This window comes from Tupaia chinensis, unplaced genomic scaffold (genome assembly GCF_000334495.1).
Source record: "Tupaia chinensis unplaced genomic scaffold, TupChi_1.0 Scaffold000604_1, whole genome shotgun sequence".
NCBI lineage: Eukaryota > Metazoa > Chordata > Mammalia > Scandentia > Tupaiidae > Tupaia > Tupaia belangeri.
Window position 1 is genome coordinate 1,523,875 of NW_006160122.1, and position 25,746 is coordinate 1,549,620.

Sequence of the window (25,746 nt, forward strand, 5' to 3'; positions counted from 1 at the left end):
GTCAGTCAGTCTCTGTTCAAACAGTTTCCATAACACTGATGCATTATGCATACAGTCACAGAAAATCTGGCCTAAGCTATATTTATTTACCAGGAAAAACAACAAAGTCCAAATTTAAAGTCAGCATTGGCAACATAGCAAAATTCTCAGATTCTCAGGAAGAAGCTGGCATAGGCTCAGACTCATTGCAGAGGTCTGTAAGTTGCTTCCCAGGGCCATAGGACTGGCAGGAACTTTTCCTAATGGCATGAATTAAAGCAATCAGATCAAGATACAGTAGATTTGTCCTTCAACAGAGGCCTGTTTCAGTGGTTCTTCTCAAAAACCCAAAAAGGTAAGTTTAGAGAAGGGAACAGACAAAGTCAGTCAGACAGGAGGATAAGAGAAAGTCCAGAAACTTGAGTTCTGGGTACATTTTATGGACTTGACTTTAAGCTCCTTGAGGGCAGACCAAACCTTTTTTTTTTCCAAGAGGTTTTTGCTATAGGGCGTGTGTGCTTGCCAGAAAGAGAGACACAGAGAGACCGAAAGCAAGAAATCACCTCCCAGGGGAGATGGCCACACCACAATCCTTTCTCCTCCTTTCTCCTCTCGGGATCTTAGGCATGCATGCACACGTGTCCAGCATGAGTTTAAGCCACTGGGTCCAGGACTCGAACCACGGTCGACTACATGGGAGTCCAGCAACACAGCCATTACATCAATTGCTGGACCCCCAAACCTGTTTTTTTCATCACTACCAGCTGAGCGCTAGAAACATGCCTGCTGAAGTGGTCATTCAATATGTATTTGCTAAATGAATAAAAGAAATCATTTTTCTGGTGCTATAAGGTTATCAAGTAAATGAGATGAAAATCATTAAGGAAGGGGCTGGTAGGTGGCGTGGTGGTTAAGGGTGCTGGACTCCCACTGACTGACCACGGTTCAAGTCCCAGACCTGGCAGCTTGCTTTCTCACTTTCTCTCTCACTTCTCTCCCTCTCGTCAAATTAAAAAATAAATAAATAAATAAATAAATACAGTAATTCTTAAAAAAAAAAAAAAGTCATTAAGGGATCTAACCAGTGGTATGATGGTTAATGCACTGGACTCCCACATGGCCAACTGCAATTTGAGTCCATGACCTGGCAGCTTGCTTTTTCACTCTCTCTCTGGTGAGCACATGTGCTCTATAGAAAATGAATAATAATAAATAAAATTAAATACATTTTTAATAAACCACTAATAGTTAGAACAATTTCTCCTAATATAGCTCTTATCAGGAGAAAGAAAAAAAGACCCTAAAATGGTCAGTAATTAAACAAAATTAAATCTAGGAGACCTCAAAAACTGGCTTTTCTCAACTTTCCCACCACAAGGAATGCTTGATTCTTGTAGACGTTTCCCTAGCACCCACTTCATGGGTACACTTACCATATTGAAATTTTCTCGCAAATCAGAATCTGTGGACAGAAGGCTCAAGTCACCCAGACGAAGTGAGTGATGTGCATCCTGTGAAGAGAATACAATTCTAATTGAGTAACAAAAATCAGAATTTACAGTAGCATTATAATGTAATAAAACACTTGATTACAAAGTCCCTGAGGTTCCAAATGTGTGACCTAGAGAGATACAAAACATCTGAAGCAAAGGCCCAGTGAATTACTTCATTAAAAATAGACCCTGGGGCCAGCCTGTGGCATGGTCGTTAGGGAGCTGGATCCCACGTGGCTGACTGCACAGTTCAAATCCTAGACTGGGTGGCTCGAGAGACATGCTGGGCATGTGTGTGGGTACATGCGCAAGCCTGAAATTCCCAAAGGAGGGAGAGATGGAGACGGGACTACAGTGTGACCGTTCCCCATTGGGGCTGCTTTCTCTCTCTCTGGCATGCATGCCCTCTGGCAAAATTAAAAAAATAAATTCTGATATTCTTAGAAGAGTCACTTATACTTCTCTTTCTTTCCCTTCCTTCCTTCCTTCTTAATTGCTAGCGGCATGTGTGCTAACTAGGGAGACACACAATTTAAAAAAATAATAAAAATCCTCCCTTGCTTCCTTCCTTATTGCTAGAGGATATGTGTGCTCATCAGAGACACACACAGAGGGAGAAAGCAGCCCTCGATGGGATGCGACCACACCACAACCCCGACCCTCCACTTCCCTATCCTGTTGGGATTTGAGGCCTGCACCCACAAAGGCCCAGCATGTTTGCAAGCCAGCAGGGTTAGGATTCAAACTGGATGCAGTCACGTGGGAGCTGACTTTCTTAACCATCAGGCTCTGGGGCTGGCCCTATTATTTTTCTGAAAGGTGATTAATCAAGAGTTTCAAAATTATCTCGTGACTCAGGCTCCAGAGTAACAAAAGCTGTAATAATGTAATTGGACTCATTGTCTACAAGTGCTTACACACGACCCCTTTTGCTATTCATGTAAAGCCTGAAGCCTTATTCCATAATCCCATTTTCACACGAGGAAACTGATGCTAAGACAGAGGGAATGAAGTGCCCCAGACACGTACCTAATTAGCTGAAGATGAATCTGGTGCCTCTGACTGAACGTCAACGCCCCTTCCTTCCGATATACCACTGTGACCCCAACGTGGACACTGAGGCATCCTTACTCTGAGCAGTCCTGAGGGTTCACTATTCGAATCTCACTGCCCGGGCTAACTCTGACCTCGGGCCTCCTGGAATGCCAGTGCAAATGACCCTTCAGCTGGAGACCCTGACCTCGCCTGGATCTGGCGCACCCTCATGATTGCCTCCTACAAACAGGACTGCACACCTACTTCGTGTTAAGCCCTGTCTGGCTCCAGGGATACAATGAAAGCAAAGCTCCTGCCGCCCTACAGCTTACATCCTAGGGGACTGTGAGAGGACAGGAAACCCAAGTATACAGGATGGTGCACGTGCTGTGGAGGGCATCTGAGCAGAGACTCAAGGACAGCAAGCTCAGGCACGTAGTCAGGCAGAGTCCCAAGCACGGGGCGGAGCAAGTACGCAGACCTGGGGTGAGCTTTCCCAGGTTCATGGAGCCAGAGAGGGAACATGGCTGAAGGGCGAGGAGGAGAAGTGGACGAGGTCAGAGGAGCGACAGGCCAGAGTGTGCAAATGTCCTCATCACTGTAAAGATGAGGACTTTTACTTTAAGTGATACGAGAAGCTGGAGGGCCATGAGCAAAGGACAGAAATTATGCACACTGGGGACCAGCAGTTGGCATAATGGCTATGTCGCTGGACTCCCATGTAGTTGACTGCAGTTTGAGTCCCAGATCTGGTGGCTTAAACTCAACGCCAGGCGTGTGTGCGTGCGTGCCCAAGATCCCGAGAAGAGAATGGAGGAAAAGGGATTGTGGCATGGCCATCCCTTCTTTGGCGTGACTTCTCGCTTTCTCTCTCTGTGTCTTTCTGGAGAGCGCACGTGTCCTATAGCAAAAACCTCTCCAAAAAAACAAGAAAAAAGAAAAAGGAAAAAAAGAAATTATCTGTACTGTGGTTCCTAAAGGTCACGCTGGCTGAAGCGTGTAGAACAGTTTGTGAGACAAAGGGAAAATGGGTGGGAGGAGGGAAGGGAGTAGAAGGTGCTAGGAGCTCACTTAACCAGCTACTGCAATAGTCCAGGCAAGTGCATGACAGCAGACTGCCTGAGCACGGTAAGTGAAAGAAATAATCGAGTTCCGATGTATGCTCAAGGTAGAGCTCACAAACTTTGCTGGTAAATGGGCTACGAGAACAGAAAAGGAGTTTGGGCGTGTGCCATTTACTAAGATGGGAAGACCCGGCAGAACATGTGTGGACGTGTCACGTCTGGGGAGACGACAGGTGGAGGTGGGGAGTAGGTGCTGAACATGTGAGTCTGGAGTTCAGGGAGAGACCCAGGCCCGGAGACATCAAAGTAGGACTCGAAGGCAACACGGGTGGCCTGGAAAGCCCAGGCCCAGAGCAGATCCTGCCCGGGGGAGTGGACAGAGCTCCAGGGAGGCAGTCCCCGGACTACACGCCAGGGCACTCCAGCCTCAGAGGGTGCTGGCATTACTGTCCCCTTGGACTGCTACAGAGCGAGAAACTGGCCATGACTTCAATGCAGCTTAGCAAAGATTCTCACATTTTAAATACTGTTTTCTGGGTTTAAGGGTGAATATAGTAGGCATGAAGATATGGTTAGTCTAAAGCCCTCCAATTAGTGATGGGGCTTGGATTTGAATTCAGACAGCCACGCTTCAAGAAAGCACCTAAACCTTTCACTGCTATACACAAACCCCTGTTGTCGCTCTGTGGGGCCCGGTTCAAAGCCAGAGACAAACACGGCGCACACCTCGGATCCGTTGTGTGGTGGAAGTGCACTGTACGCGTGTCCTTTGTTATCGTGGCCTTTCATGTGGCTTTTGAGACTGTACTGAGTGCTGAATGTTTTCTCACAGCCATTACTGGGGCAAAAGAAGGGTCTTTCACCTGCAAGAATGACAAAAGTAGTGTTAATTTTACCATAAAGTCATTTGGTGCAATTAAGAAATCTTTCCTTAAAAGAGAAAAGGAGGGACCAGCAGTTAGCGTAATGGCTATGTCGCTGGACTCCCATGTGGTTGACCGCGGTTCGAGTCCCAGACCCAGTGGCTTAAACTCATGCTGGGCACGGGTACGTGCGTGCCCAAGATCCCAGGAGGAGAAGGGAATGTGGCGTGGCCATCCCCCACTGGAGGGTGCTTTCTCGCTTTCTGTCTCTCTGTCTCTCTCTTTCTGGCGAGCACATGCCCTATAGCAAAACCCTCTCAAAAAGAAGGAAAAAAAATAAGAAAAAGAAAGAGAAAAGGAAATATTCTTATGAGGGTTTGGGTAACGGTTGTTAAACTGCATGTTAATCATCTCAGTCCTGAAACTTAATGCTCAGCAAAGCACTGGAGAGGGCCGGCTCCTAGGAAGCTTAAAGAAAAATCCGTGTTTTTAGAGGTTCTCTTTTGTGAGTATCTCTATACTGGCTTTCTTTCTTTTCTTCTTCGAGAGACATGGTTTTGCTATGTGGCCCAAGCTGAACTCAAACTTGCAATTCTCCTTCCTTGCCCTCCAGAGTAGCTGGGATTACAGATGTACGCTCTGCACCAGCTTGGCTTAGTTTCTTTCTTCCCTTTTTTTTTTTTCTTTTTCTTAAGAGACAGATTTTTGCTATAGGGTACATGTGCTCACTGGAGAGACAGAGACAGGGAGAGAGAAAGCACAACTCCTTCTCTGCCATTCTCCTTCTGGCATTTTGAGTACATATGCACACATGCCTGGCATGAGTTTCAAGTGTCCAGGTCTGGGGCTCAAACTGCTGTTGGCCACATGGGAGTCCAGCACCTTAACCACTACACCACCTGCTGGCCCCTTAGCTTCATTTCTTAAGGTTAGATTCCTGAGTCCAATCTTTAGCTCATTTCACCTCTGAAAGAAACTCAGACATGAGTTTCTGAAGGTTAAACTGATCTAGCTCACCCTCTGCCCAAAGCCCTATAGTTCTCAATGAACACAAGTGTGGTTAGAGGCTTGATGAAGGATAAAAAAGAAAATCAATAAAAACGAGTCCAAACTCACCAGTATGTGTGCGGACATGAGTTTTAAGGTGATGGCTTGCTGCAAATGCTTTTCCACAGCCGTCGTGATCACACCTAAACAAGTCATTTAGGCAAAGAGACACACGCATCATTAGAAAATAGATCTTTACCTTCAACAGCTCTTGTACAAACTGAAACAAATGTCGAAAACACTATCAGATCAACGACACTGGTTTTGTAGGTAAGAAAGAGAATGATAAGGGGTCCTTGGAAGTGTGAGGTGGCACATGTGGGATGAGGGAGCCAAGAGCTCAGGATGGTACTTCTTGTCCTATAGGTAGGGCACCTGTGGAGAGCCCTGTCAATAAAAGCCTTGTGACAAATGACTCAACCAAACTCTTCTGACAGCGAGAGCCCGTCTGGAAAACCTACTGCTGGTGGAATTCTAGGAATATCAAGAGTGGGTCAAGAGGCTCCCGCAGACTCGTGGGGCTTCCAACAGAACAGAACAAAATCAGTCAGAATAGACAGGCTGTAATGATTTATCTAGACTCTAGCGTTGAGATCTACTTTTTTTTTCTTTTCTTTTCTTTTTTAAATGGAGAGGTTTTTGCTATAGGGCGTGTATACTCGCCAGAAAGACAGAGAAAGACAGAAAGTGAGATATCACCCCCCAGGGGGAATGGCCATACCACAATCCCTTCTCCATTCTCCTCTCGGGATCTTGGGCATGCACATGCGCCAGCGTGAGTGTAAGCCGCCAGGTCCAGGACCCAGACCGCGGTCGACTACATGGGAGTCCAGCGACATAGCCATTATGCTAACTGCTGGTCCCTACTTCTTTTTCTTTTACTCTGATAACCAAAGCTAAATGTAATTTTTCCCTCTTCAAGCATTTACCAACAAGCTTCTCTCAGGGCACCTCTCATCTCCAGTATCATTCCACCTCTCTATGCAGACGGTGGCCTCTGTTCTCCTGGCCCGTGAGGACATAGGGCTGGATCTGTGTAGCTCTCACGTCTACAGTGGTCCATGCACAGAGTAGCCATGAACTTACATGACGGAATGTATTTTCTGATGAACCAAAATATTTTATTTCTTTAAATAGAAACAATTTCCATTTTTAGTTACATATAATCATCATTATGTCTAAAGTTCCAGTTAATATTCAAGAAAAACTAGCAGCTTTCATCATTACAAAATTAAACGCATATGACTGGAGAGAAATCAGAGTCCCCTCAACAGCCTATGGGAGCAAAAATACTCTTAGTTTCGTCTTGCAGAATAACCAACAAGAATCAGGAAGGTGGGGCCAGCAGATGGTGTAATGGTTAGCTGATCACGGTTGGGGTATTGGATCCAGCAGCTTAAAACTCACACCGGGTGCATGTCCACGCGTGCCCAAAATCCCGAGAGGAAAACAGAGGAGGAGGGATTGTGGCGAGGTCATCCCTCGTGGGGAGTGATTTCTAGCTTCCTGTCTCTGTCTCCCCAGCAAGCGCATGTACCCTATAACAAAAACCCTCAAAAAAAAAAAAAAAAAAAGGAACCAGGAATGCATCTGCAATTGAGAAACACGACTCCACTTCACCAGTGTCTCAAAGCTGACTGTCCTAAGCCTTGAATTATTCTAAGCATCTTGATGAGGAGATAAATAATTTAAAAAGGGACAAGAACTTATTTAACGTCACAAATGTAACAGTGTTACCTCCTGCCAAAATTCAAAAACATTGTCACAGAAATTTTTAACAATATATTATTTTGAGGAAAATGACAATCTCATAAACGATATCATATAATCATTCCAAAGCTGTTTTGAACACTGGGTCAATGTCCAGAACCATGCTATGCTGTAGCAGAGAGGAAAGCCGAATGGTGTAAGTCCCTCCTTAGCTTACATATGTTTTTATTCAAAAAATATATATGTGTGTGTGTGTGTGTGCACGTGTGTGTGTGTATATATATATAGAGAGAGAGAGAGAGAAAGAGAGAAAGAGATGAATAAATGGGTGATTCTATGTGTCTGTATACACAAGCTACTACAAATAGCTGACTGAACAAACAACAAAACACCCAACCTGAGCATGCCCACCCCTCATCTCCCTGCTTCTCTCCTCCCACCCTCGCCACCTGGATTCTTGGGCAGGAATCCCTCCCTTCTGCAGTCAGGGCAGTTGGGCATGTGATACTATCTATCTACTAACTTACTGTTCTTGCCCACCAGACTAAGGTTTCTGAGAAGACAGCCTGCTTCTTGGTATTCCTTTAGCACTAATAAAAGTACCTACACCATGTGAGTTTCAACATATGCTTCTGGAAAATAAAGGGGAAAAATGAGGCAGAAAGGCCAGCAGCCACTGAGCAAGCACGCTCCTGGCACCCATGGGCACGCTGTTAACCTGCGGCAGTTGGCAACAGCTACCCTGGATGAGGTAGCACCGCCAAGGAAAGAACTGGTGATGGGAGTCTTCCTATTTGAAAATTTCTCGAGTATATTAAGACACCCAGCTGACATACCTGGTCAACAATAAATAGAAAACAGTAAGACCTACCGAAATGGCTTTTCTCCTGTGTGGGTTCGAATGTGCTTCCTCAGATCACTGAGTGTGGTGAAGTATTTGCTGCAGCCTTCAGATTCACAGTTAAATGTCTTCCCTGTGTGAAGCCTCTGATGTGCTTTCAGCCTGCGAAACACCCAGAGAAATTCACCTCATCACTACATACCGCGGAGCCTCCCCAGGCCAGCTTAATGTGCCTAACCGTCTTGTAAACTATCCACAGCACATCCGTCTCCAAAACGTTCTGCCCAAAGAGAAGTTCAGAGAAGTAAACAGCTCTGAGGTATGAGTGTGACTCTAGAGACGACAGCCTGGGGTTCAAATCCTGCCCTGCAATCTAGGGAATGGGGGACCTTGCGCCGTTAACAGAACCTCTTGGGGCTCCCAGGTACTTATCAGTTGTTATGAGGATTGGCACTTAGAGTCCCGTCTAGCACAAGGTGAGTGTTTTTACCTGTTAGCTATTATTTCTCTTATTTTACACCCAATATTGAAGAACAGTATGAGAAGACTTCAACAAGTTCATGGAAAAGTGGCGTTTAAGAACCAACTTAGGGGGACCAGTAGGTGGCATGGTGGTTAAAGGTACTGAATTCTCACATAGCCAACTGTGGTTTGAGTCCTGGACCTGGCGGCTTGCTTTCTCCCTCTCCCTTTCTCTCTCACTCTGGTCAAATTAAATAACAACAACAACAAATGCAATTAAAAAAAATAATTCTTAAAAAAAAAAAAAAAAAAGAACCAGTTTAGGGCTGGCACCCAGCACAGTATGTACACTCTGGGCACATGAAGCTGGATCCTACACAGCTGACTGAGGTCCAAATCCTGGCCCCAGAAACTTGAAAAACACACCAGGCATACATGCACATGTACTTGAATCTTTTTTTTTTTAATAATTTTTTAAAAGAATTATTTTATTTAGCTTTATTTATTTATTTTGGAGAGGTTTTTGCTTTAGGGTGCATGTGCTTGCCAGCAAAACAGAGAGACAGAAAGCGAGAAATCACTCCCCCAAGGGGGATGGCCACACCTGCAATTCCTTCTCCTCCATTCTCCTCTTGGGATTTTGGGCATGCATGCATACATGCCCAGCATGAGTTTAAGCCACCAGGTCCAGGACTCGACGTGTGGTTGACTACATAGCAGCCCAGCAAACCAGCCATTATGCCAACTGCTGGTCCCTAACTTTAATTATTTTAATTCGACCACAGAGGGGCAGAGTGAGAGAAAGAGAGACAGGGAAAGTGAGAAAGCAAGCTGCCAGGTCCAGGATTCAAACCACGGTTGGCCATGTGGGAGTCCAGCGCCCCCAACCACCAAGCCACCTGCCGGCCCTGTGCACTTGAATCTTGACAGGATGGAGAAATAGAGAAGAAATGTCTACAGCGAGACCATATCTCACAGGGCTGTGCGCTTGTACACTCTGTCTCTGGCAAGCACATGCACCCTCTGGCAATTGAAGAAAAAAAGAAAAGGATAAAAAAATGAGTTTGGGGACCAGCAGGTGGCATGGTGGCTAAGGCGCTGGACACTCCCACATGGCTGACCATGGTTCGAGTCCCAGACATGATGGCTTGCGTTCTCACTTTCCTACTCTGTGTGTGTGTGTCTCTCTCTCTGGTCAAATTAAAATAAAACAAATGAATAAATAAAATTAAATAATAAATATTATTTTTTAAAAATATGAGTTTATTTTGGTGTAAAAAAGTTTGAAATCCATGCATAGTTTTTCATAGTATACGTTTTCTGTGAACTTTCTGAAGACCTCTTCATATAAGTCTCCTGATATAAATGTAAATAAGAGAAGTGGCTACTGATTGGGCCAGCTCCCCTATCTCAGGGTGGAAAAAGTTATCAAGGTGAGGTGGGAAAGAAAATTACAGAAGCCTTAGCACAAAGATCCAGAGCCAAGGGGAGCTATTACTCTGTGGTCAAATGTTGACATTCCTAGGTCAGAAAGTCACTCCACTGAGATGCAGATCTAAACACAAAAGTCCCATCATTTCTGTTTTGTTTTTGTTTTTTTAACAGAGATTTTTGCTGTAAGGCGTGTGAGCTCACTGGAGAGACAGAGAGAGACAGAAAGCGAGAAATCACCATCCAGGGGGATGGCCACGTCGCAATCCCTTCTCCTCCGTTCTCCTCTCAGGATTTGGGCATACACACACGTATGTGCCCAGTGTGTGTTAAGCCTCCTGGTCCGGGACTCAAACTGTGATCGACTCCGTGGGAGTCCAGCGACATACCCAATACACCGTCTGTTGGTCCCAGAGGTACTATCATTTCTAAACAGTCTGCGATTCGTCCATCTGTAAATAATAAGCTCCTTGACTTTTAGATAGCTGAGCATAGTTGTGTTCGTTGAGCAAATATTTCTCCCGTGCAAAGAGTGAGCGAGAGCTCTGCAGTCCGACAAGAGCAGGGTCTGAGGCTAGCGAACAGTGGAGAAGGGGCCGCTGACCTGTACAGTGTGTTGAACGCCTTCTCACAGCCCTGCACGTCACATTCAAACGGCTTCTCCTTCGTGTGCACTCGCACGTGGATCCTGAGGCTGTAAGAGGTGAGGAAGGCCTTCCCGCAGCCCTCCTGGTTACAGACGAAGGTGTACTCTCCTCGGTGGGTCTTCTGGTGGGTGCGCAAGTTGCCTGCTGTGCTGTAGGTGCGGGGACAGCCCTCGAAGGTGCACTGGTACCGCTTTACCTGGCAGACAGAAGATACCTCATCAGGAGGACAAAAGGACTGCCCAGGGCTTAACTTCCAACCCGCCACCAGGAGCTGAGTGCCCACTGGGCTCCAGGAGATATGGTGACACAGATAGGTTTTCATCATAAACACAGAAAACACTGCTAACAATGGTGGGGAAACCTCCCTGTTGATCAGATCACGGAGTAACAGGGAAGAAAAAGGCCTGTATGAAGGTGAATATCTGAGTGAGTATGGGATGTATTCAGACGCTAACACACATCTGTCCCCTCGAGGTAGACACACACAGTTCAAGTAAGATATTATTTTTTGATTTATTATTATTATTATTATTGTTATTTTGACCAGAGATAGACACAGAGAAAGCGAAAGTGAGAAAGCAAGCCACTAGATCCGAGACTCGAACCATGGTTGGCCATGTGGGAGTCCAGTGCCTTAACTACCACACCACCTGTGGGCCCTCAAGTGAAATCTTAACTTTGTTTGAAGGCCTGATTAAACACATTGCCTTCTGGTACATATGCTGATTGGAACTGACCGCTATCAAACTGAATCTAAAACACCCTGAAATGAATACACTTAATCATCAAACAGATTTTCCCTAGAGAATTTCCGCTACTTATTTCTGTCTACAAAGTATGAATTTCACAGACTATTTGCTGGTATGACATTTCTAACTACCAGCCTCTCTGTCACCACCAAATTTTTTGAAAGGGTAGTTTAGGTTCAGCCCTGTATGCAACCTTAGAGGCTGACCAAGGTTCAAGTTCTGGCCCTGCCAACGTGAAAAACATGCCAAGCAAGCACGCGTGAGCCGAGTACCCTGACAGAGAACTGGAGGAAAACAGCTGTGGGATGACCACCTCTGTTGAGGCGGGTGTTTTCTCTTTCTCCTGCATGCTCTGTGCCCTCTGGCATTAAAACAAACCCCCAAAAAACAAAAACAAAACAAATATTAAAAAAAAAAAAGAAAGAAAGAAAGAAAAAGTAAAAGAGGGGCCAGCAGATACATTGCTGGGCTCCCACATGGCCTACTGCAGTTCGAGCCCTGGATCTGGCAGCTTGAAACTCAAAGTAGGCATGTGTGCATGCACGCCCAAGATTCCAGGAAGAGAATGGAGGAGCAGGGATTGCAATCTGGCCACCCCCCCAACACCCGGGGAGTGATTTCTTACTTTCTCTCTCACTGTCTCTGTTTCTCTCTGTCTTCCCAATACCCCCTGGCAACCACACACGCCATACTACAAAAACTTAAATAAACTGGGGCCAGCAGGGGTCATGGTGGTTAAAGGTGCTGGACTCCCACATGGCTGACTGCAAGTACTGGACCTGGTGGCTTGCTTTCTCACTTTCCCTCTTACTCTCTCTGTCTGATCAAACTAGAAAATAATAATAATAATAAATAAAGTTAAATAAAATAATTCTTTTTAAAAAGAACCATTGGTATTTACTTTTAAAAATTAACTTAAAAATTCATTAAGGAAAAGAAAAAAGCTTGTTGAGGGTGAGGTTATACATGTGTGTGTGCTCACCATAATTCTCAGGTGAATTACATTCATGTGTAAGACCTGGAGCATTTTATTTCACCTCTAAGCTTCAGGTTATTTTGAATATACAAATATTAATGCCTGCCCTGCCTGTCTCACAGCCTTGTGGGTGGAACAAAATAAGATAAAATATTTGTGAGGGCCGGCTCTGTGGCCTGGTACTTAAAGGAGTCACATCCCACATGGCCAACCTTGGGGTTGGCCAGGATTTGATGAAAAGCAAGCTGGGTGCATGTACCGGTGTGCCCAAATCCCTGACAGGACAGAGCCCCCGAGCAGGGGGAATGTGGCATGACCAGGCTCCACTGCAGAACACACTCTCTCTGGCTAGAGCACACCTGCTGGAATTCTTTTTTAATTGGTCAGGGCCAGCAGGTGGTGTGGTGGTTAAGGTGGTGGATCTATATGGTCGTCTCTGTGGTTCAAGTGCTGGGTCCTGCAGCTTAAAAAGCACATCAGGCATGTGTGTGTGTGTGCACCCCAAATCCCAAGAGGTAAAGGGTCTGCGGCATGGCGATCCCCCTGGGATGGTTTCTCACTTTCCCTCTCTCTCTGACTCTTCTGCCTCTCCCTGGCAAGCGCATGAACCCTATGGCAAAAATCTAAGGAAAAAAAAAATTGTGGGACCAGTCCATGGTGTGGTAGTGAAGGCAGCTGCACAGCACATGGCTGACTGCACTGGTTCAAGCCCCAGACCTGGTGACTTGAAAAACACATGAGGTGTGTGCAGGTGCATGCCCAAAATTCTGAAAGGAGGAAGAAATGGACGAGAAGGGATTGCAGAGTGAGCGCTTCCCATGGGGCCAGGGTTGGGGGTTGCTTTCTTATTCTCTCTCTCTCTGTCTCTAACAAGTGCATATGCTCTTTTGATTTTTTTTTTTTTTGGCTATAGGACACATGTGCTTGCTGGAGAGATAGAGAGACAGAAAGCAAGAAATCACCCCCCAGGGGGATGGCTCTGTCACAGTCCCTTCTCCTCTATTCTCCTCTTGGGATTTTAGACACACATACACATGCACCCAGTGTGAGTTTAAGCCACTGGGTCCAGGACTTGAACCACAGCTGACTACATGGGAGTTCAGCAGCGTAACCATTACACCATCTGCTGGTCCCAACTCTCTGGAAAAAATTTTAAAATCTGTGAAAATATTTTGTGAATTATTTTATGCTACATATATCAAATGCTAGTATTTAGCTTTAACCAACATTTTCATGTGCATAAACCTATAATGCTAACCTTTCTCCAAACTCTCAGTCCATATCTCTAATACAACAGACATGTGCATGGTGCCGTGGGAACACGAGAAAGGAACATCTAAACCCTCTCCAAAGGAGTAGAAAGGGGCCAGGAGGTGGCATGGTGCTTAAGATGTTGGATTTCCACAAGGCCAAGTGCGGTTCGAGTCCTGGACCCAGTGGCTTGAGAATCATGCTGGGTGCATGTGTATGAGTGGCCAAAATTTCAAGAGAAGAAATTGTGATGTGGCCATCCCGTGGGGGGTGATATCTCACTCCCCCCCCATCCCCGTCTCTCTCTGGCAAGTGCATGCACCCTATGGCAAAAACCCTGGAGGGAGAAGAAGAGATAGAAAGCAGTGAAAACCTAGAATCTGAGAAGTACTCTCTCTAAATCGAGGGTTTTTTTTTACTTGTTTGTCTGTTTTTAGGATGAGCATTCTTCAGCCAAACCAGGAAGAGAAGGGCATTCCAGAAAGGGAAACAGCACAGCAAGTGCATGGAACAAAGTGTTTGAGATGAACACACACATGCAGACGGTGAGAGACAGGGAGAGAAAGGTCTAGAACAATACGGGAAGACCTTGTTAAACTATGAAGTAGAACAGGACAAAGAGCCATCAACCATCAACACAAGACAGCAACACAAGCAGGGTTGGGGTTTAGGAGATCTTTCTGGCAGCCTCGTGGAAGAAGGACTGGAAGGGTAAGAGAGTAGAAGGGGTAGAGATTAAGAGAAGAGAAACAAGAGTTTAACAAAGAGACAGAAGTCCTGAACAAGAGCAGTAACAGTGGAAACCATGAGATGAGTTCTAGAGAAATGGAGAAGGGAGAAGGGACTGGCTACAATGACAGCTGAGTGCTAAGGAGTGGAAGGCCTGGAGGAGAGGCAGGTCAACACCCAAGATTATGGGGTGAGGACTACAGGATGGTGTGCTACCAATCTGGGCCTGCGTGGGGTGGGGAAATGAGCTGGGTTTGAGATGCTGCCAGGACTTCCAGAAAGAAGTGAAGAGTAGGCAGCTGGACATATACGGAGTCTTTAAAAAGTTCACAGAAGACGTGCATTATGAAGAAATTATGCACGGATTTCAAACATTTTTTGCACCATAATAAACGTATACTTTAATTCCACTTTTCCATGAACTTTAATTGCCAGAGGGTACGTGCATGTGAGTATTTGCCAGAGAGAAAAAAAAGAGGGAAGAGAGGAAGAAAGCACACACCAGGGAGACACGGTCATGCCACAATCCTGTCTCCATTTCTCCATCCTGCTGGGATCCGGGGTATGCACGCGCACGCGTGCGCACACACACCACACACGCACGCACACACCACTGGGGCTGAGTCTCAAATTATACAATTAGCCATGAAAGATCTAGCTCCTTTAACCACTAAGTCATGAGCCTGGCCCGCCACGAACTTTCTGAAGTCTCCTACAGGCTAGAAGAAGGAAGGTCAGTCTGTGGCAGGAGTCTCGGGTACACAGATTAATAGCTGACTGCCTGTACACTAAAGCAGGCTTATGTTCAAATCTCAGCTCCGCCACTTACTATGTAACCTTGGGAAAATTACTAAAACTTACTAAGCCTCAGTTTCCTTACTTATAATATGGAGGAAACAAAATCTATCTTTTTAGGGTTGCTGTGAGGACTAGGCATAATTGGATGGCAGGTCCTGCAGTGAGCAGTGAAGTGCTGCACAGGGGAAGCCAGAGCCCACATGGCTGGTCAGGATTCAAGTCCCGGCCCCACTAGCTTGAAAAACACACTAGGCTCACATATCCGTGCCCAGGTTCCTGACGGGATAGAGAACTAGAGGACTGTGGTATGACCAGATCCCACTGGGAGAGCTGGGCCAGCTTGGACCAGCACACTATGTAGTGGTTACGTTGCTTTACTGCTACATGACTGACTGCAGCTCGAGTCCCAGACCCAGCAGCTTGAAACTCACACCGGGCACGTGTCCATATGTGCCCAAGATCCCAGGAGGAGAATGGAGGAGAAGGGATTGTGGCGTGGCTGTTCCACCAGGGACTGATTTTTCACTTTTTGTCTCTCTGTCTCTGGCAAAGGCATGTGCCCTATAGCAAAAATCTCTTAAAAAAAAAAAACAACTGGGCCAGGTGGGCCGCAGGAAGTGTGGAGATTAAGGCAGCTAGATCCCACCCGGCCGACACTGTTGTTCAAGTCCTGGACCCGGCAGCTTAAAATCACACCGGGTGCATGTGTGTGCCCAAGATCGCAAGATGAGAATGGAAGAGAAGAGACTGCAGCGTGGCCACAATCCCTGTGGGGTAATTTCGCACTCTCCCTCCCCTGCTTTCTCTCTCTGGCAACCACATGCACCCTCCGGCAACAAAACCTAAACAAAAGAACAACACAATAAAACCCGTGCCAGCTGCAGTGTGCAAGCAGGAGGGTGCCGTTCTGCAGAGTGGGGGTCCCAGGCAGACCCATGGTGAGGACCCTGAGTCGCATGGACCATGCCAGGCTCTCATGACCCCCAGTGACCCTGGCCAGGTCAGGGGGTTCCCGTGTGTCTTGTCCAGGGCTTCTCGCCCTCTCTCTCAAGAAATAAAGAAATGTACAGTTTTTTTGTGAGGTTTTTGCTATAGGGCGCATGTGCTACCAGAAAGACAGAGACAGAGAGAGACAGAAAGCGAGAAATCACCACCCGGGGGGATGGCCACGATGCAATCCCTTCTCCATTCTCCTCTCGGGATCTTGGGCACACACACACACGCACCTGACATGAGTTTAAGCCACTAGGTCCAGGACTCGAACTGCGGTTGACCACATGGGAGTCCAGCGACACAGTCATTTCGCCAACTGCTTTTTATACAGTTTATTTTCAATGTAAAAGCCATGCTTAGCTGAAAGACCTAAAACTCAAGCATCTGGATGGATCTGGCCTGTGAGCCATCGTTTATTAACTCCTTAAACCTGTGGGGAGGAAAAGGGCAGGGCCTTGACTCTTCCCTCCCTGCCCCTTCCCCCTCACCCCTCCAAACCCTGCCATGATCTTGAGTGAGTCTTTAGGCTCCTCAGACAAGTGCTCTCTTACCTTTCATCCCTGCCCTTCTCGCCTGCACACAGAATGTGCCCCTGCTTGGTAAACACCCGGGAAACTGATGCCCAACCAGCGGCCCAGCCACCCTCAGGTTCCCGTTCCTAGTACCGAAGTCACTCACTGCCAGATGAACTGTATGTAAAACGGCTCCGAGCATGCCATCTCTGCTCAGATGACAAGAGAGACAGAAAGCGAGAAATCACCACCCGGGGGGATGGCCACGATGCAATCCCTTCTCCATTCTCCTCTCGGGATCTTGGGCACACACACACACGCACCTGACATGAGTTTAAGCCACTAGGTCCAGGACTCGAACTGCGGTTGACCACATGGGAGTCCAGCGACACAGTCATTTCGCCAACTGCTTTTTATACAGTTTATTTTCAATGTAAAAGCCATGCTTAGCTGAAAGACCTAAAACTCAAGCATCTGGATGGATCTGGCCTGTGAGCCATCGTTTATTAACTCCTTAAACCTGTGGGGAGGAAAAGGGCAGGGCCTTGACTCTTCCCTCCCTGCCCCTTCCCCCTCACCCCTCCAAACCCTGCCATGATCTTGAGTGAGTCTTTAGGCTCCTCAGACAAGTGCTCTCTTACCTTTCATCCCTGCCCTTCTCGCCTGCACACAGAATGTGCCCCTGCTTGGTAAACACCCGGGAAACTGATGCCCAACCAGCGGCCCAGCCACCCTCAGGTTCCCGTTCCTAGTACCGAAGTCACTCACTGCCAGATGAACTGTATGTAAAACGGCTCCGAGCATGCCATCTCTGCTCAGATGACAAAGTCCCAAATCCTTAGCCTAATATTTAAGGACCTTCCCTAGGCCTCTCTGTGCTCCATCAAGTTACTCAGTAACCAGAAACAGCAGGCTCTACTTAGGCCCACTGGCGGCTACAAACGCCTCTCCAGCTGCAGACTGAACCCCACCACCTGCCTTTGCTCTTTCCTTCCCTCTGGAAATGCCTATTTCCTTTCTTCTCTGCTTCTTGAGTCTCTCTTCTGGTAAGTAAATCTCACTACCTCGAAGTCCTCCTTAACGACTCCGTCTACAGGACAGTGGCCTCCTCTGAATGCCAGTGACATTTAACCGGGCCACTCGTCCCACATGTCGTGTATGGTGTTCACCGTCTCCTCACGCGTGCTTCCTGACTGCCCATCAAGCTGAAAAACCTCAGTGCTGCCCGGTGGAGGTGTCCAGTCACTGCCCAGATCGGAGAGCTGGGACTGTGGGTCCTGTGATGGAGTCTGCAGGTCTCAGGCATGGAGCAGACGCCCACGGGGAATGCAGAGCAGGATTCCACTGTGAGATGCTACAGCAGCTGCCGACTTTACAGGAAATGGCGGTAGATAATGAACTACTCCCGAGTCCTGGCCCTGCCCAACTCTATGCCCACCCAGGTTTTCTGACGTGGCCAATACAAACTTTTGATAAATGTTCCTTCTTCAAGGAACTCTTCCCTGACCGACACACTTCCCCACCCCCAAACTAGAACAGGAATCCTTGTAGGTTTTCATAGCTTCTTGTATTTCTTCAAAGCACATGATACAATTAAGGTGAACCGGTTACACAGTTCAACAATGTAGGACATTATCTTTAGTTGCTAGGCACAGCAGGCATTAAATAAGTATTTGTTGAATCAAATGGACGAATGTCTGCCTCCTGTGGAACTGTCACCTCCATGACAGCTGGACCACACCGTGCACTGACAACCTCAGGGACGAGCCTTTGTACAAACTGGTGCTCGGTTCATATTTTTTGAATGAATGAATGAACTAATGAATTAAAAAAAAAAAAACAAGTGAGACTTAGCACTGAGAAAGCAGTGACAAGGATGTGAAGTGACTTGTGACAAGTGACAAATGAAATGCTTCACGGAGGTCAAGTAGGTTAAACGTAGCAGAGATGGGGCTGGCTCTGTGCCTGCTGGTTAGAGCTGGAAACATGCCAGGCACACGTGTGCGCATGCCCAAAATTCTTTTTTTTTTTTGAAGAGGTTTTCACTATAGGGCGCGTGCGCTCGCCAGACAGAGAGAGACATAGAGACAGAAAGCAAGAAATCACCCCCCAGAGGGGATAGCCACACCACAATCCCTTCTCCTCCATTCTCCCCTCGGGATCTTGGGCACGCACACACACGCGCCCGGTGTGAGTTTTAAGCCACTGGGTCCGGGACATGAACCACGGTTGACTACATGGGAGTCCAGTGACAGCCATTTCGCTAACTGCTGGTCCCTTGCATGCCCAAAATTCTGAAAGGAGGGAGAGAAGGAGGGACTGCAGCATGACTGTGCCCTATGGTGGGATACTTCCCCTCTCTCTGTCTCTTTATCTCTGGCAAATGCACATGACCTTCAGCCTCCCGCTCCCCCCCCCAAAAAAAAAAAGACTAGAGATGAACAGAGATGACTGGGAGATAACCCATTTTGGGAATTCGGCTGACTCACGGGCTGCAACTGCCCCACATGACAACCTTCACTGGAGAGGTAGGAGAAGCCAGAACGTGAGACAGAGAAGATCAGCTATGAATATCGAGCATGCGCTGAATAGCGAGTAACCTCTTACCTCATCTGGACAGTGAAAGCTACTGCTTCTACCTCTCAGAATTATTTTAAATAGCACCAAATGTCGCAAAGAGAAAACTACCTATTCAAACAGAGTTAGAATAGAAAGTTGCAAAACATATGTAAGCTTTCATGGCTACATAGACAAGATAAGGCAACATTTTGTACATTTAAATACAATTAAGGTCTATCATTCGCCCTGTTCAGAAGGATTCTGCTCCAGAATGACCCAGCTGCTGGGGATGCAAACAGCCCCCACTTCTAAGGAGCTCAAAGGCAAAAGGAGAATCAGACAGACAAGGGCAATGTGCTGAGAGGCTACACTGAAAGTAAATGTTCAGCATACCCCTGAAAATGTAGAGGGCATCTTAGACTTGGAATGACTAAGAAGAACTTCTCAAAAGAGGTGATCCCCAAGCTGAATTTTTCCCCCAAATTTTTATTTATTTTTTCTTGCATGGGAGAAAGGGTGCAGGGAAATAAGCACCCCAGCAGGGTCTGCATGCCCTGGCCCTCTTCCAGCCTCAGCCAGCCTCCATCCTGGGCATGCTCCTGAGGGCCTAGCAGGCATAAGGAGGTCTCAGGACATGAACTGTGGACCTTTCCTTGTGGGATCAGCCTCACAGAGCATTGGTTACCACTGTAACACCATCTGGCCCCACCCAAGCTCAATTTAAAAACCTCAGGGTAGGGTGACACATACTTATTTTGCTTATCAAAATGAGTAAGAACAACCACCAAAAAATGAGTAAGAACATCTATAATACAATGTCACTGAAGATTTGATTGGATAATAATAAACCAGATTTCTCCAGCAGAATCTGAACAATAGGCATGGCTTTATTGTTCCTACTGTGGTCTCACAGAGTTGTCATCCACCATGCAGAGCAGAGCGGTGAGGCCAGGTAGGTAGCAGAGTGAGATCCAGTTAAGACGGCTGGATCCCATGTGGCCAACTGTGTACTTTGAGTACCGGACCCAGCAGCGTGAAAAATACCAGGCACATAAGTGTGCATGCCCCAAATCCCAAGAGTAGAATAAAGGGATTGCAGCATGGCCATCCCCCCGGGGGTGCTTTCTCATTTTCTCTCTCTCTGGTGAGTGCACACGTACACACCAAAAACCCAGGTGGAAGCACAGGTAAGATTCACTAAGGATGGAGTCTGGTGTTAGGAATGAACAGGCAGCCTGGGCTTTTGGAGAACTGATGTTGACCTACAAAACGTTCTAAGTATTTCGGGACCAGTAGTTAGCGTAATGGCTATGTCGCTGGACTCCCATGTAGTCGACCACGGTTTGTGTCCCGGATCCGGTAGCTTAAAACTCACGCCAGGCGTGTGCACGTGCGTGCCCAATATCCTGAGAGGAGAATGGAGGAGAAGGGATTGCGGCGTGACTATCCCCCCTGGGGGTGATTTCTCGCTTTCTGTCTCTCCGTCTCTCTCTGTCTGTCTGGCGAGCGCACACGCCCTATAGCGAAAACCTCTCCAAATAAACAAATAAAAATTTTTAAAAATGTTCTAAGTATTTCTAGAATAGAGCAATATTTAACAAAGATGATTGCCTTGTTAAGTCAACCGAATAAAAGAAGGAAAGGTAAGTGAGATAAGCAAAAGTGAGAAAATTAAACATTGAAACTCTAGGAGACAAAAGCTTAAAAAAAATCAAAAAAAGAACAACAACAACAAAAAAGGCTGGGTTTCGTGTGCGCATGCCCAAAATTCTTTTTTTTTTTTGAAGAGGTTTTCACTATAGGGCGCGTGCGCTCGCCAGACAGAGAGAGACATAGAGACAGAAAGCAAGAAATCACCCCCCAGAGGGGATAGCCACACCACAATCCCTTCTCCTCCATTCTCCCCTCGGGATCTTGGGCACGCACACACACGCGCCCGGTGTGAGTTTTAAGCCACTGGGTCCGGGACATGAACCACGGTTGACTACATGGGAGTCCAGTGACAGCCATTTCGCTAACTGCTGGTCCCTTGCATGCCCAAAATTCTGAAAGGAGGGAGAGAAGGAGGGACTGCAGCATGACTGTGCCCTATGGTGGGATACTTCCCCTCTCTCTGTCTCTTTATCTCTGGCAAATGCACATGACCTTCAGCCTCCCGCTCCCCCCCCCAAAAAAAAAAAGACTAGAGATGAACAGAGATGACTGGGAGATAACCCATTTTGGGAATTCGGCTGACTCACGGGCTGCAACTGCCCCACATGACAACCTTCACTGGAGAGGTAGGAGAAGCCAGAACGTGAGACAGAGAAGATCAGCTATGAATATCGAGCATGCGCTGAATAGCGAGTAACCTCTTACCTCATCTGGACAGTGAAAGCTACTGCTTCTACCTCTCAGAATTATTTTAAATAGCACCAAATGTCGCAAAGAGAAAACTACCTATTCAAACAGAGTTAGAATAGAAAGTTGCAAAACATATGTAAGCTTTCATGGCTACATAGACAAGATAAGGCAACATTTTGTACATTTAAATACAATTAAGGTCTATCATTCGCCCTGTTCAGAAGGATTCTGCTCCAGAATGACCCAGCTGCTGGGGATGCAAACAGCCCCCACTTCTAAGGAGCTCAAAGGCAAAAGGAGAATCAGACAGACAAGGGCAATGTGCTGAGAGGCTACACTGAAAGTAAATGTTCAGCATACCCCTGAAAATGTAGAGGGCATCTTAGACTTGGAATGACTAAGAAGAACTTCTCAAAAGAGGTGATCCCCAAGCTGAATTTTTCCCCCAAATTTTTATTTATTTTTTCTTGCATGGGAGAAAGGGTGCAGGGAAATAAGCACCCCAGCAGGGTCTGCATGCCCTGGCCCTCTTCCAGCCTCAGCCAGCCTCCATCCTGGGCATGCTCCTGAGGGCCTAGCAGGCATAAGGAGGTCTCAGGACATGAACTGTGGACCTTTCCTTGTGGGATCAGCCTCACAGAGCATTGGTTACCACTGTAACACCATCTGGCCCCACCCAAGCTCAATTTAAAAACCTCAGGGTAGGGTGACACATACTTATTTTGCTTATCAAAATGAGTAAGAACAACCACCAAAAAATGAGTAAGAACATCTATAATACAATGTCACTGAAGATTTGATTGGATAATAATAAACCAGATTTCTCCAGCAGAATCTGAACAATAGGCATGGCTTTATTGTTCCTACTGTGGTCTCACAGAGTTGTCATCCACCATGCAGAGCAGAGCGGTGAGGCCAGGTAGGTAGCAGAGTGAGATCCAGTTAAGACGGCTGGATCCCATGTGGCCAACTGTGTACTTTGAGTACCGGACCCAGCAGCGTGAAAAATACCAGGCACATAAGTGTGCATGCCCCAAATCCCAAGAGTAGAATAAAGGGATTGCAGCATGGCCATCCCCCCGGGGGTGCTTTCTCATTTTCTCTCTCTCTGGTGAGTGCACAGGTACACACCAAAAACCCAGGTGGAAGCACAGGTAAGATTCACTAAGGATGGAGTCTGGTGTTAGGAATGAACAGGCAGCCTGGGCTTTTGGAGAACTGATGTTGACCTACAAAACGTTCTAAGTATTTCGGGACCAGTAGTTAGCGTAATGGCTATGTCGCTGGACTCCCATGTAGTCGACCACGGTTTGTGTCCCGGATCCGGTAGCTTAAAACTCACGCCAGGCGTGTGTACGTGCGTGCCCAATATCCTGAGAGGAGAATGGAGGAGAAGGGATTGCGGCGTGACTATCCCCCCTGGGGGTGATTTCTCGCTTTCTGTCTCTCCGTCTCTCTCTGTCTGTCTGGCGAGCGCACACGCCCTATAGCGAAAACCTCTCCAAATAAACAAATAAAAATTTTTAAAAATGTTCTAAGTATTTCTAGAATAGAGCAATATTTAACAAAGATGATTGCCTTGTTAAGTCAACCGAATAAAAGAAGGAAAGGTAAGTGAGATAAGCAAAAGTGAGAAAATTAAACATTGAAACTCTAGGAGACAAAAGCTTAAAAAAAATCAAAAAAAGAACAACAACAACAAAAAAGGCTGGGTTTCTGCTGGAGAAGAAAGAAGCGAGAGAGAACTAGATTCCACAGCAGGGAAAGAAGTCCCAGGTCTGCAGATCCCTGGAGCGAGTGACTGGCCTGCCTCCTTTGGGCTGGAAATGGCCCTTTCCTCCTCATCTCTAGACACTCGTCTCCCTGCCCTCTGCCAAGTACCAACTCTGTTCTCCACGCCGGCACTGCTCTCATTGACTCCATTGTCATGGGTAACCAAGAAGCCAACGAAAAACTCTAGGGGCCTGGCAGTGGCACAGTGGTAATAAAAATGGACTCACAAAGGAAAAGTCTTAGGTTCAGGGCCGGGCTCTCCCCATGCCCATAATCCAAGCCAGCTGACTGGAGTGATCAGTGATCATCCTGTTGGAGATGCCTGTCTCTCTTTTTCCGAAGAAATAAACGTAAAAAAAAAAAAAAAAAAAAAAAAGGCTCTTAAGAGCTCTGAACTGACTGCATTTCTCCCATTGGCCTCCCCACTCACCCACCAGCGCTGAAGCACTGTTCTTACTTCACCTTTTACTTTTATAGAGCTAATGCCACTGAGGTGGCTCCATGGCCTAGTGGTCAAGGCAGTGGGTCCCACATGGCTGACCTCAAGCTTCCAGTCCCAGAACGGGCAACTTCAAAAACATGCCGGGCATGTACGCTTACGTGAGCAACATCCCGGAAGGGGGAGATGGAAGAGAGACTGCAGCATGATCACTCCCCTCTCTCTGTCTCTCCCTGATGAGTACATGTGCCCAATAGTGATAATAATAATAACAACAACAGAAGAAGAAAAATTAATGCCATCCTGCTGCCTCTTCAATTCACAGTCCTTTTCACAGCCAACAGGTCTTGGCATCTGATTCTCTCATCCTGGCAGAAGTTATGTATTGTAGAAGGCATGGGCTTTGACATCCAGAAAGGCCTCAGCTTGAATCTCAGAATCTACTACTCACTAGTCGTGTGTCTTTATGATGGTTTTTTTTTTTTTCACTTCTAATGTGGGGGACAAATAGTGTCTATTTTATAAAAATCAAATGTGAAGTTCTATTAAGCCCCTAATGCATGGGTACATACCAGGTACCTGACAGATGTGAGCAGCATCTCACCCCTCCTCCACCACCATGGTACCTTCACTCTTTAGCCGTAGAGCCCCAGTTTTGCCTGGTGCCCCAAATGACCACCATGGAAAGAATGCAGATGACTTGGGACTATGGAAGTCAAAGAGGGTTGGGTGTGACAGATGATTACCAGCAAAAGCTGGTGTTCACAGCACCCCTGCCAAGGGCTACAAACACTTCCGACTTAAAACCCGGTTATAGTGATGGTATACAGTCCACAGTAGTATTAACATGAGTGTTCAGCTAATTAAGGGTCACCAAGACTTCGGTAGGGTACCTTGAAACCTGACACAATTTATAACCTTATCTAAAAGAAAAATGCTTCGCAGAGTCCCTAACAGAGCATTTTAACACTTTAACATTTTAACCTTTTCTTAACTTGGAGATTACCCCATACTACCTCAAAGAACCAAGGGGGCCTATGAGGAAGAGAAAGCAAAACAGTCGCTGAACAACCACAATGCACCAGACACTACGCTAAATGTTTTATGCATACAGTGCTGTACACTTATATATGAGTAAATCTCATGTAAGCCTCACAAATGCAACGGGATATTTTTACTCCGGTTTTATAAAAGAGGAAACAGAGCAGCTTGCTCAAGGCCACACAGCTAGTATGTTCCAGAACCACCATGGAACCCAGGTTGAAATTACCCCTTCACAGCACAGAAGAAGCAATTTTTGAGAAAAAGACTGATTTAAATAAGAGGGAAAAAAAAGTATGATTTAAATAAGAGGGAGAAATTCAGGTTCTTCTCAACAATGTCCTACAATAGCAAACATTTAGCAAGACCTCCTAGGAACAGCCTGTGCACAATGTGAAGGGAGACCTAGAATCCCCACTAGACTCCAAGCCCCTGAGGGCGGGGACTTCTTTGTCTCTCCTGCTATCTGGCAAAATAAAAGCTTGTAGAAAGAAATTAATGGATTCTTAACTCCAGATCTTCAAGCAGAAATCGCCTCTGTCCTAGTTCTGAATGGCAATTCCGTGGGAGGGCAGAAAGGGACCTGCGAGGAAATGTATTACAGTGCGCAGACACACAAGGTGGGTGGCTCTCTCGGGGTGTCTGAGTGGGTCATCCACTGCCTGAAGAGAGGAACGAGATTGGAGCCAGGTCTTCCAAAGTAAAGGACGCAGTTCAAGTGGCTCCGGAACACCGGAGTCTCACGTGTCCTGTTACTCTCGTACTCGTCTAATGTGTTCCCCCTGATAAACCAAGCTCCTCCTGGACATTGCCGACCACAGAATTCATCTGTGTTATATCTAAAAGCAATACGGCAAGCAGTCCAATTCACAAAGCAACACTAACTGTGCTTGGCAGAAAAGGACACTCAGTCCCAGTCACGGCACTGGGCTACATCAGCACATCACGACTTACTTCATATGCAATCACACCAAATAGGGTTCCTTCCTTCTTCCTGGCCAACGGTTCAGC

The 25,746-nt window shown here is 46.6% G+C and overlaps 1 protein-coding gene across 3 annotated transcripts in view; it reads right to left on the minus strand.

Moving 5' to 3' along the window:
- MTF1 (metal regulatory transcription factor 1) overlaps window positions 1–25,746 on the minus strand; it is a 50,465-nt gene that overhangs the window by 15,411 nt on the left and 9,308 nt on the right. For all 3 annotated transcript variants that reach the window (XM_006158586.3, XM_006158585.3, XM_014591622.2), the window contains 5 exons: window positions 10,530–10,768; window positions 8,063–8,194; window positions 5,551–5,624; window positions 4,298–4,434; window positions 1,413–1,490 (listed from right to left, as the gene is read on the minus strand). In XM_006158586.3, coding sequence (XP_006158648.1) covers window positions 1,413–1,490; window positions 4,298–4,434; window positions 5,551–5,624; window positions 8,063–8,194; window positions 10,530–10,768 — 660 coding nt within the window. The remainder of the gene's footprint in view (window positions 1–1,412; window positions 1,491–4,297; window positions 4,435–5,550; window positions 5,625–8,062; window positions 8,195–10,529; window positions 10,769–25,746) is intronic.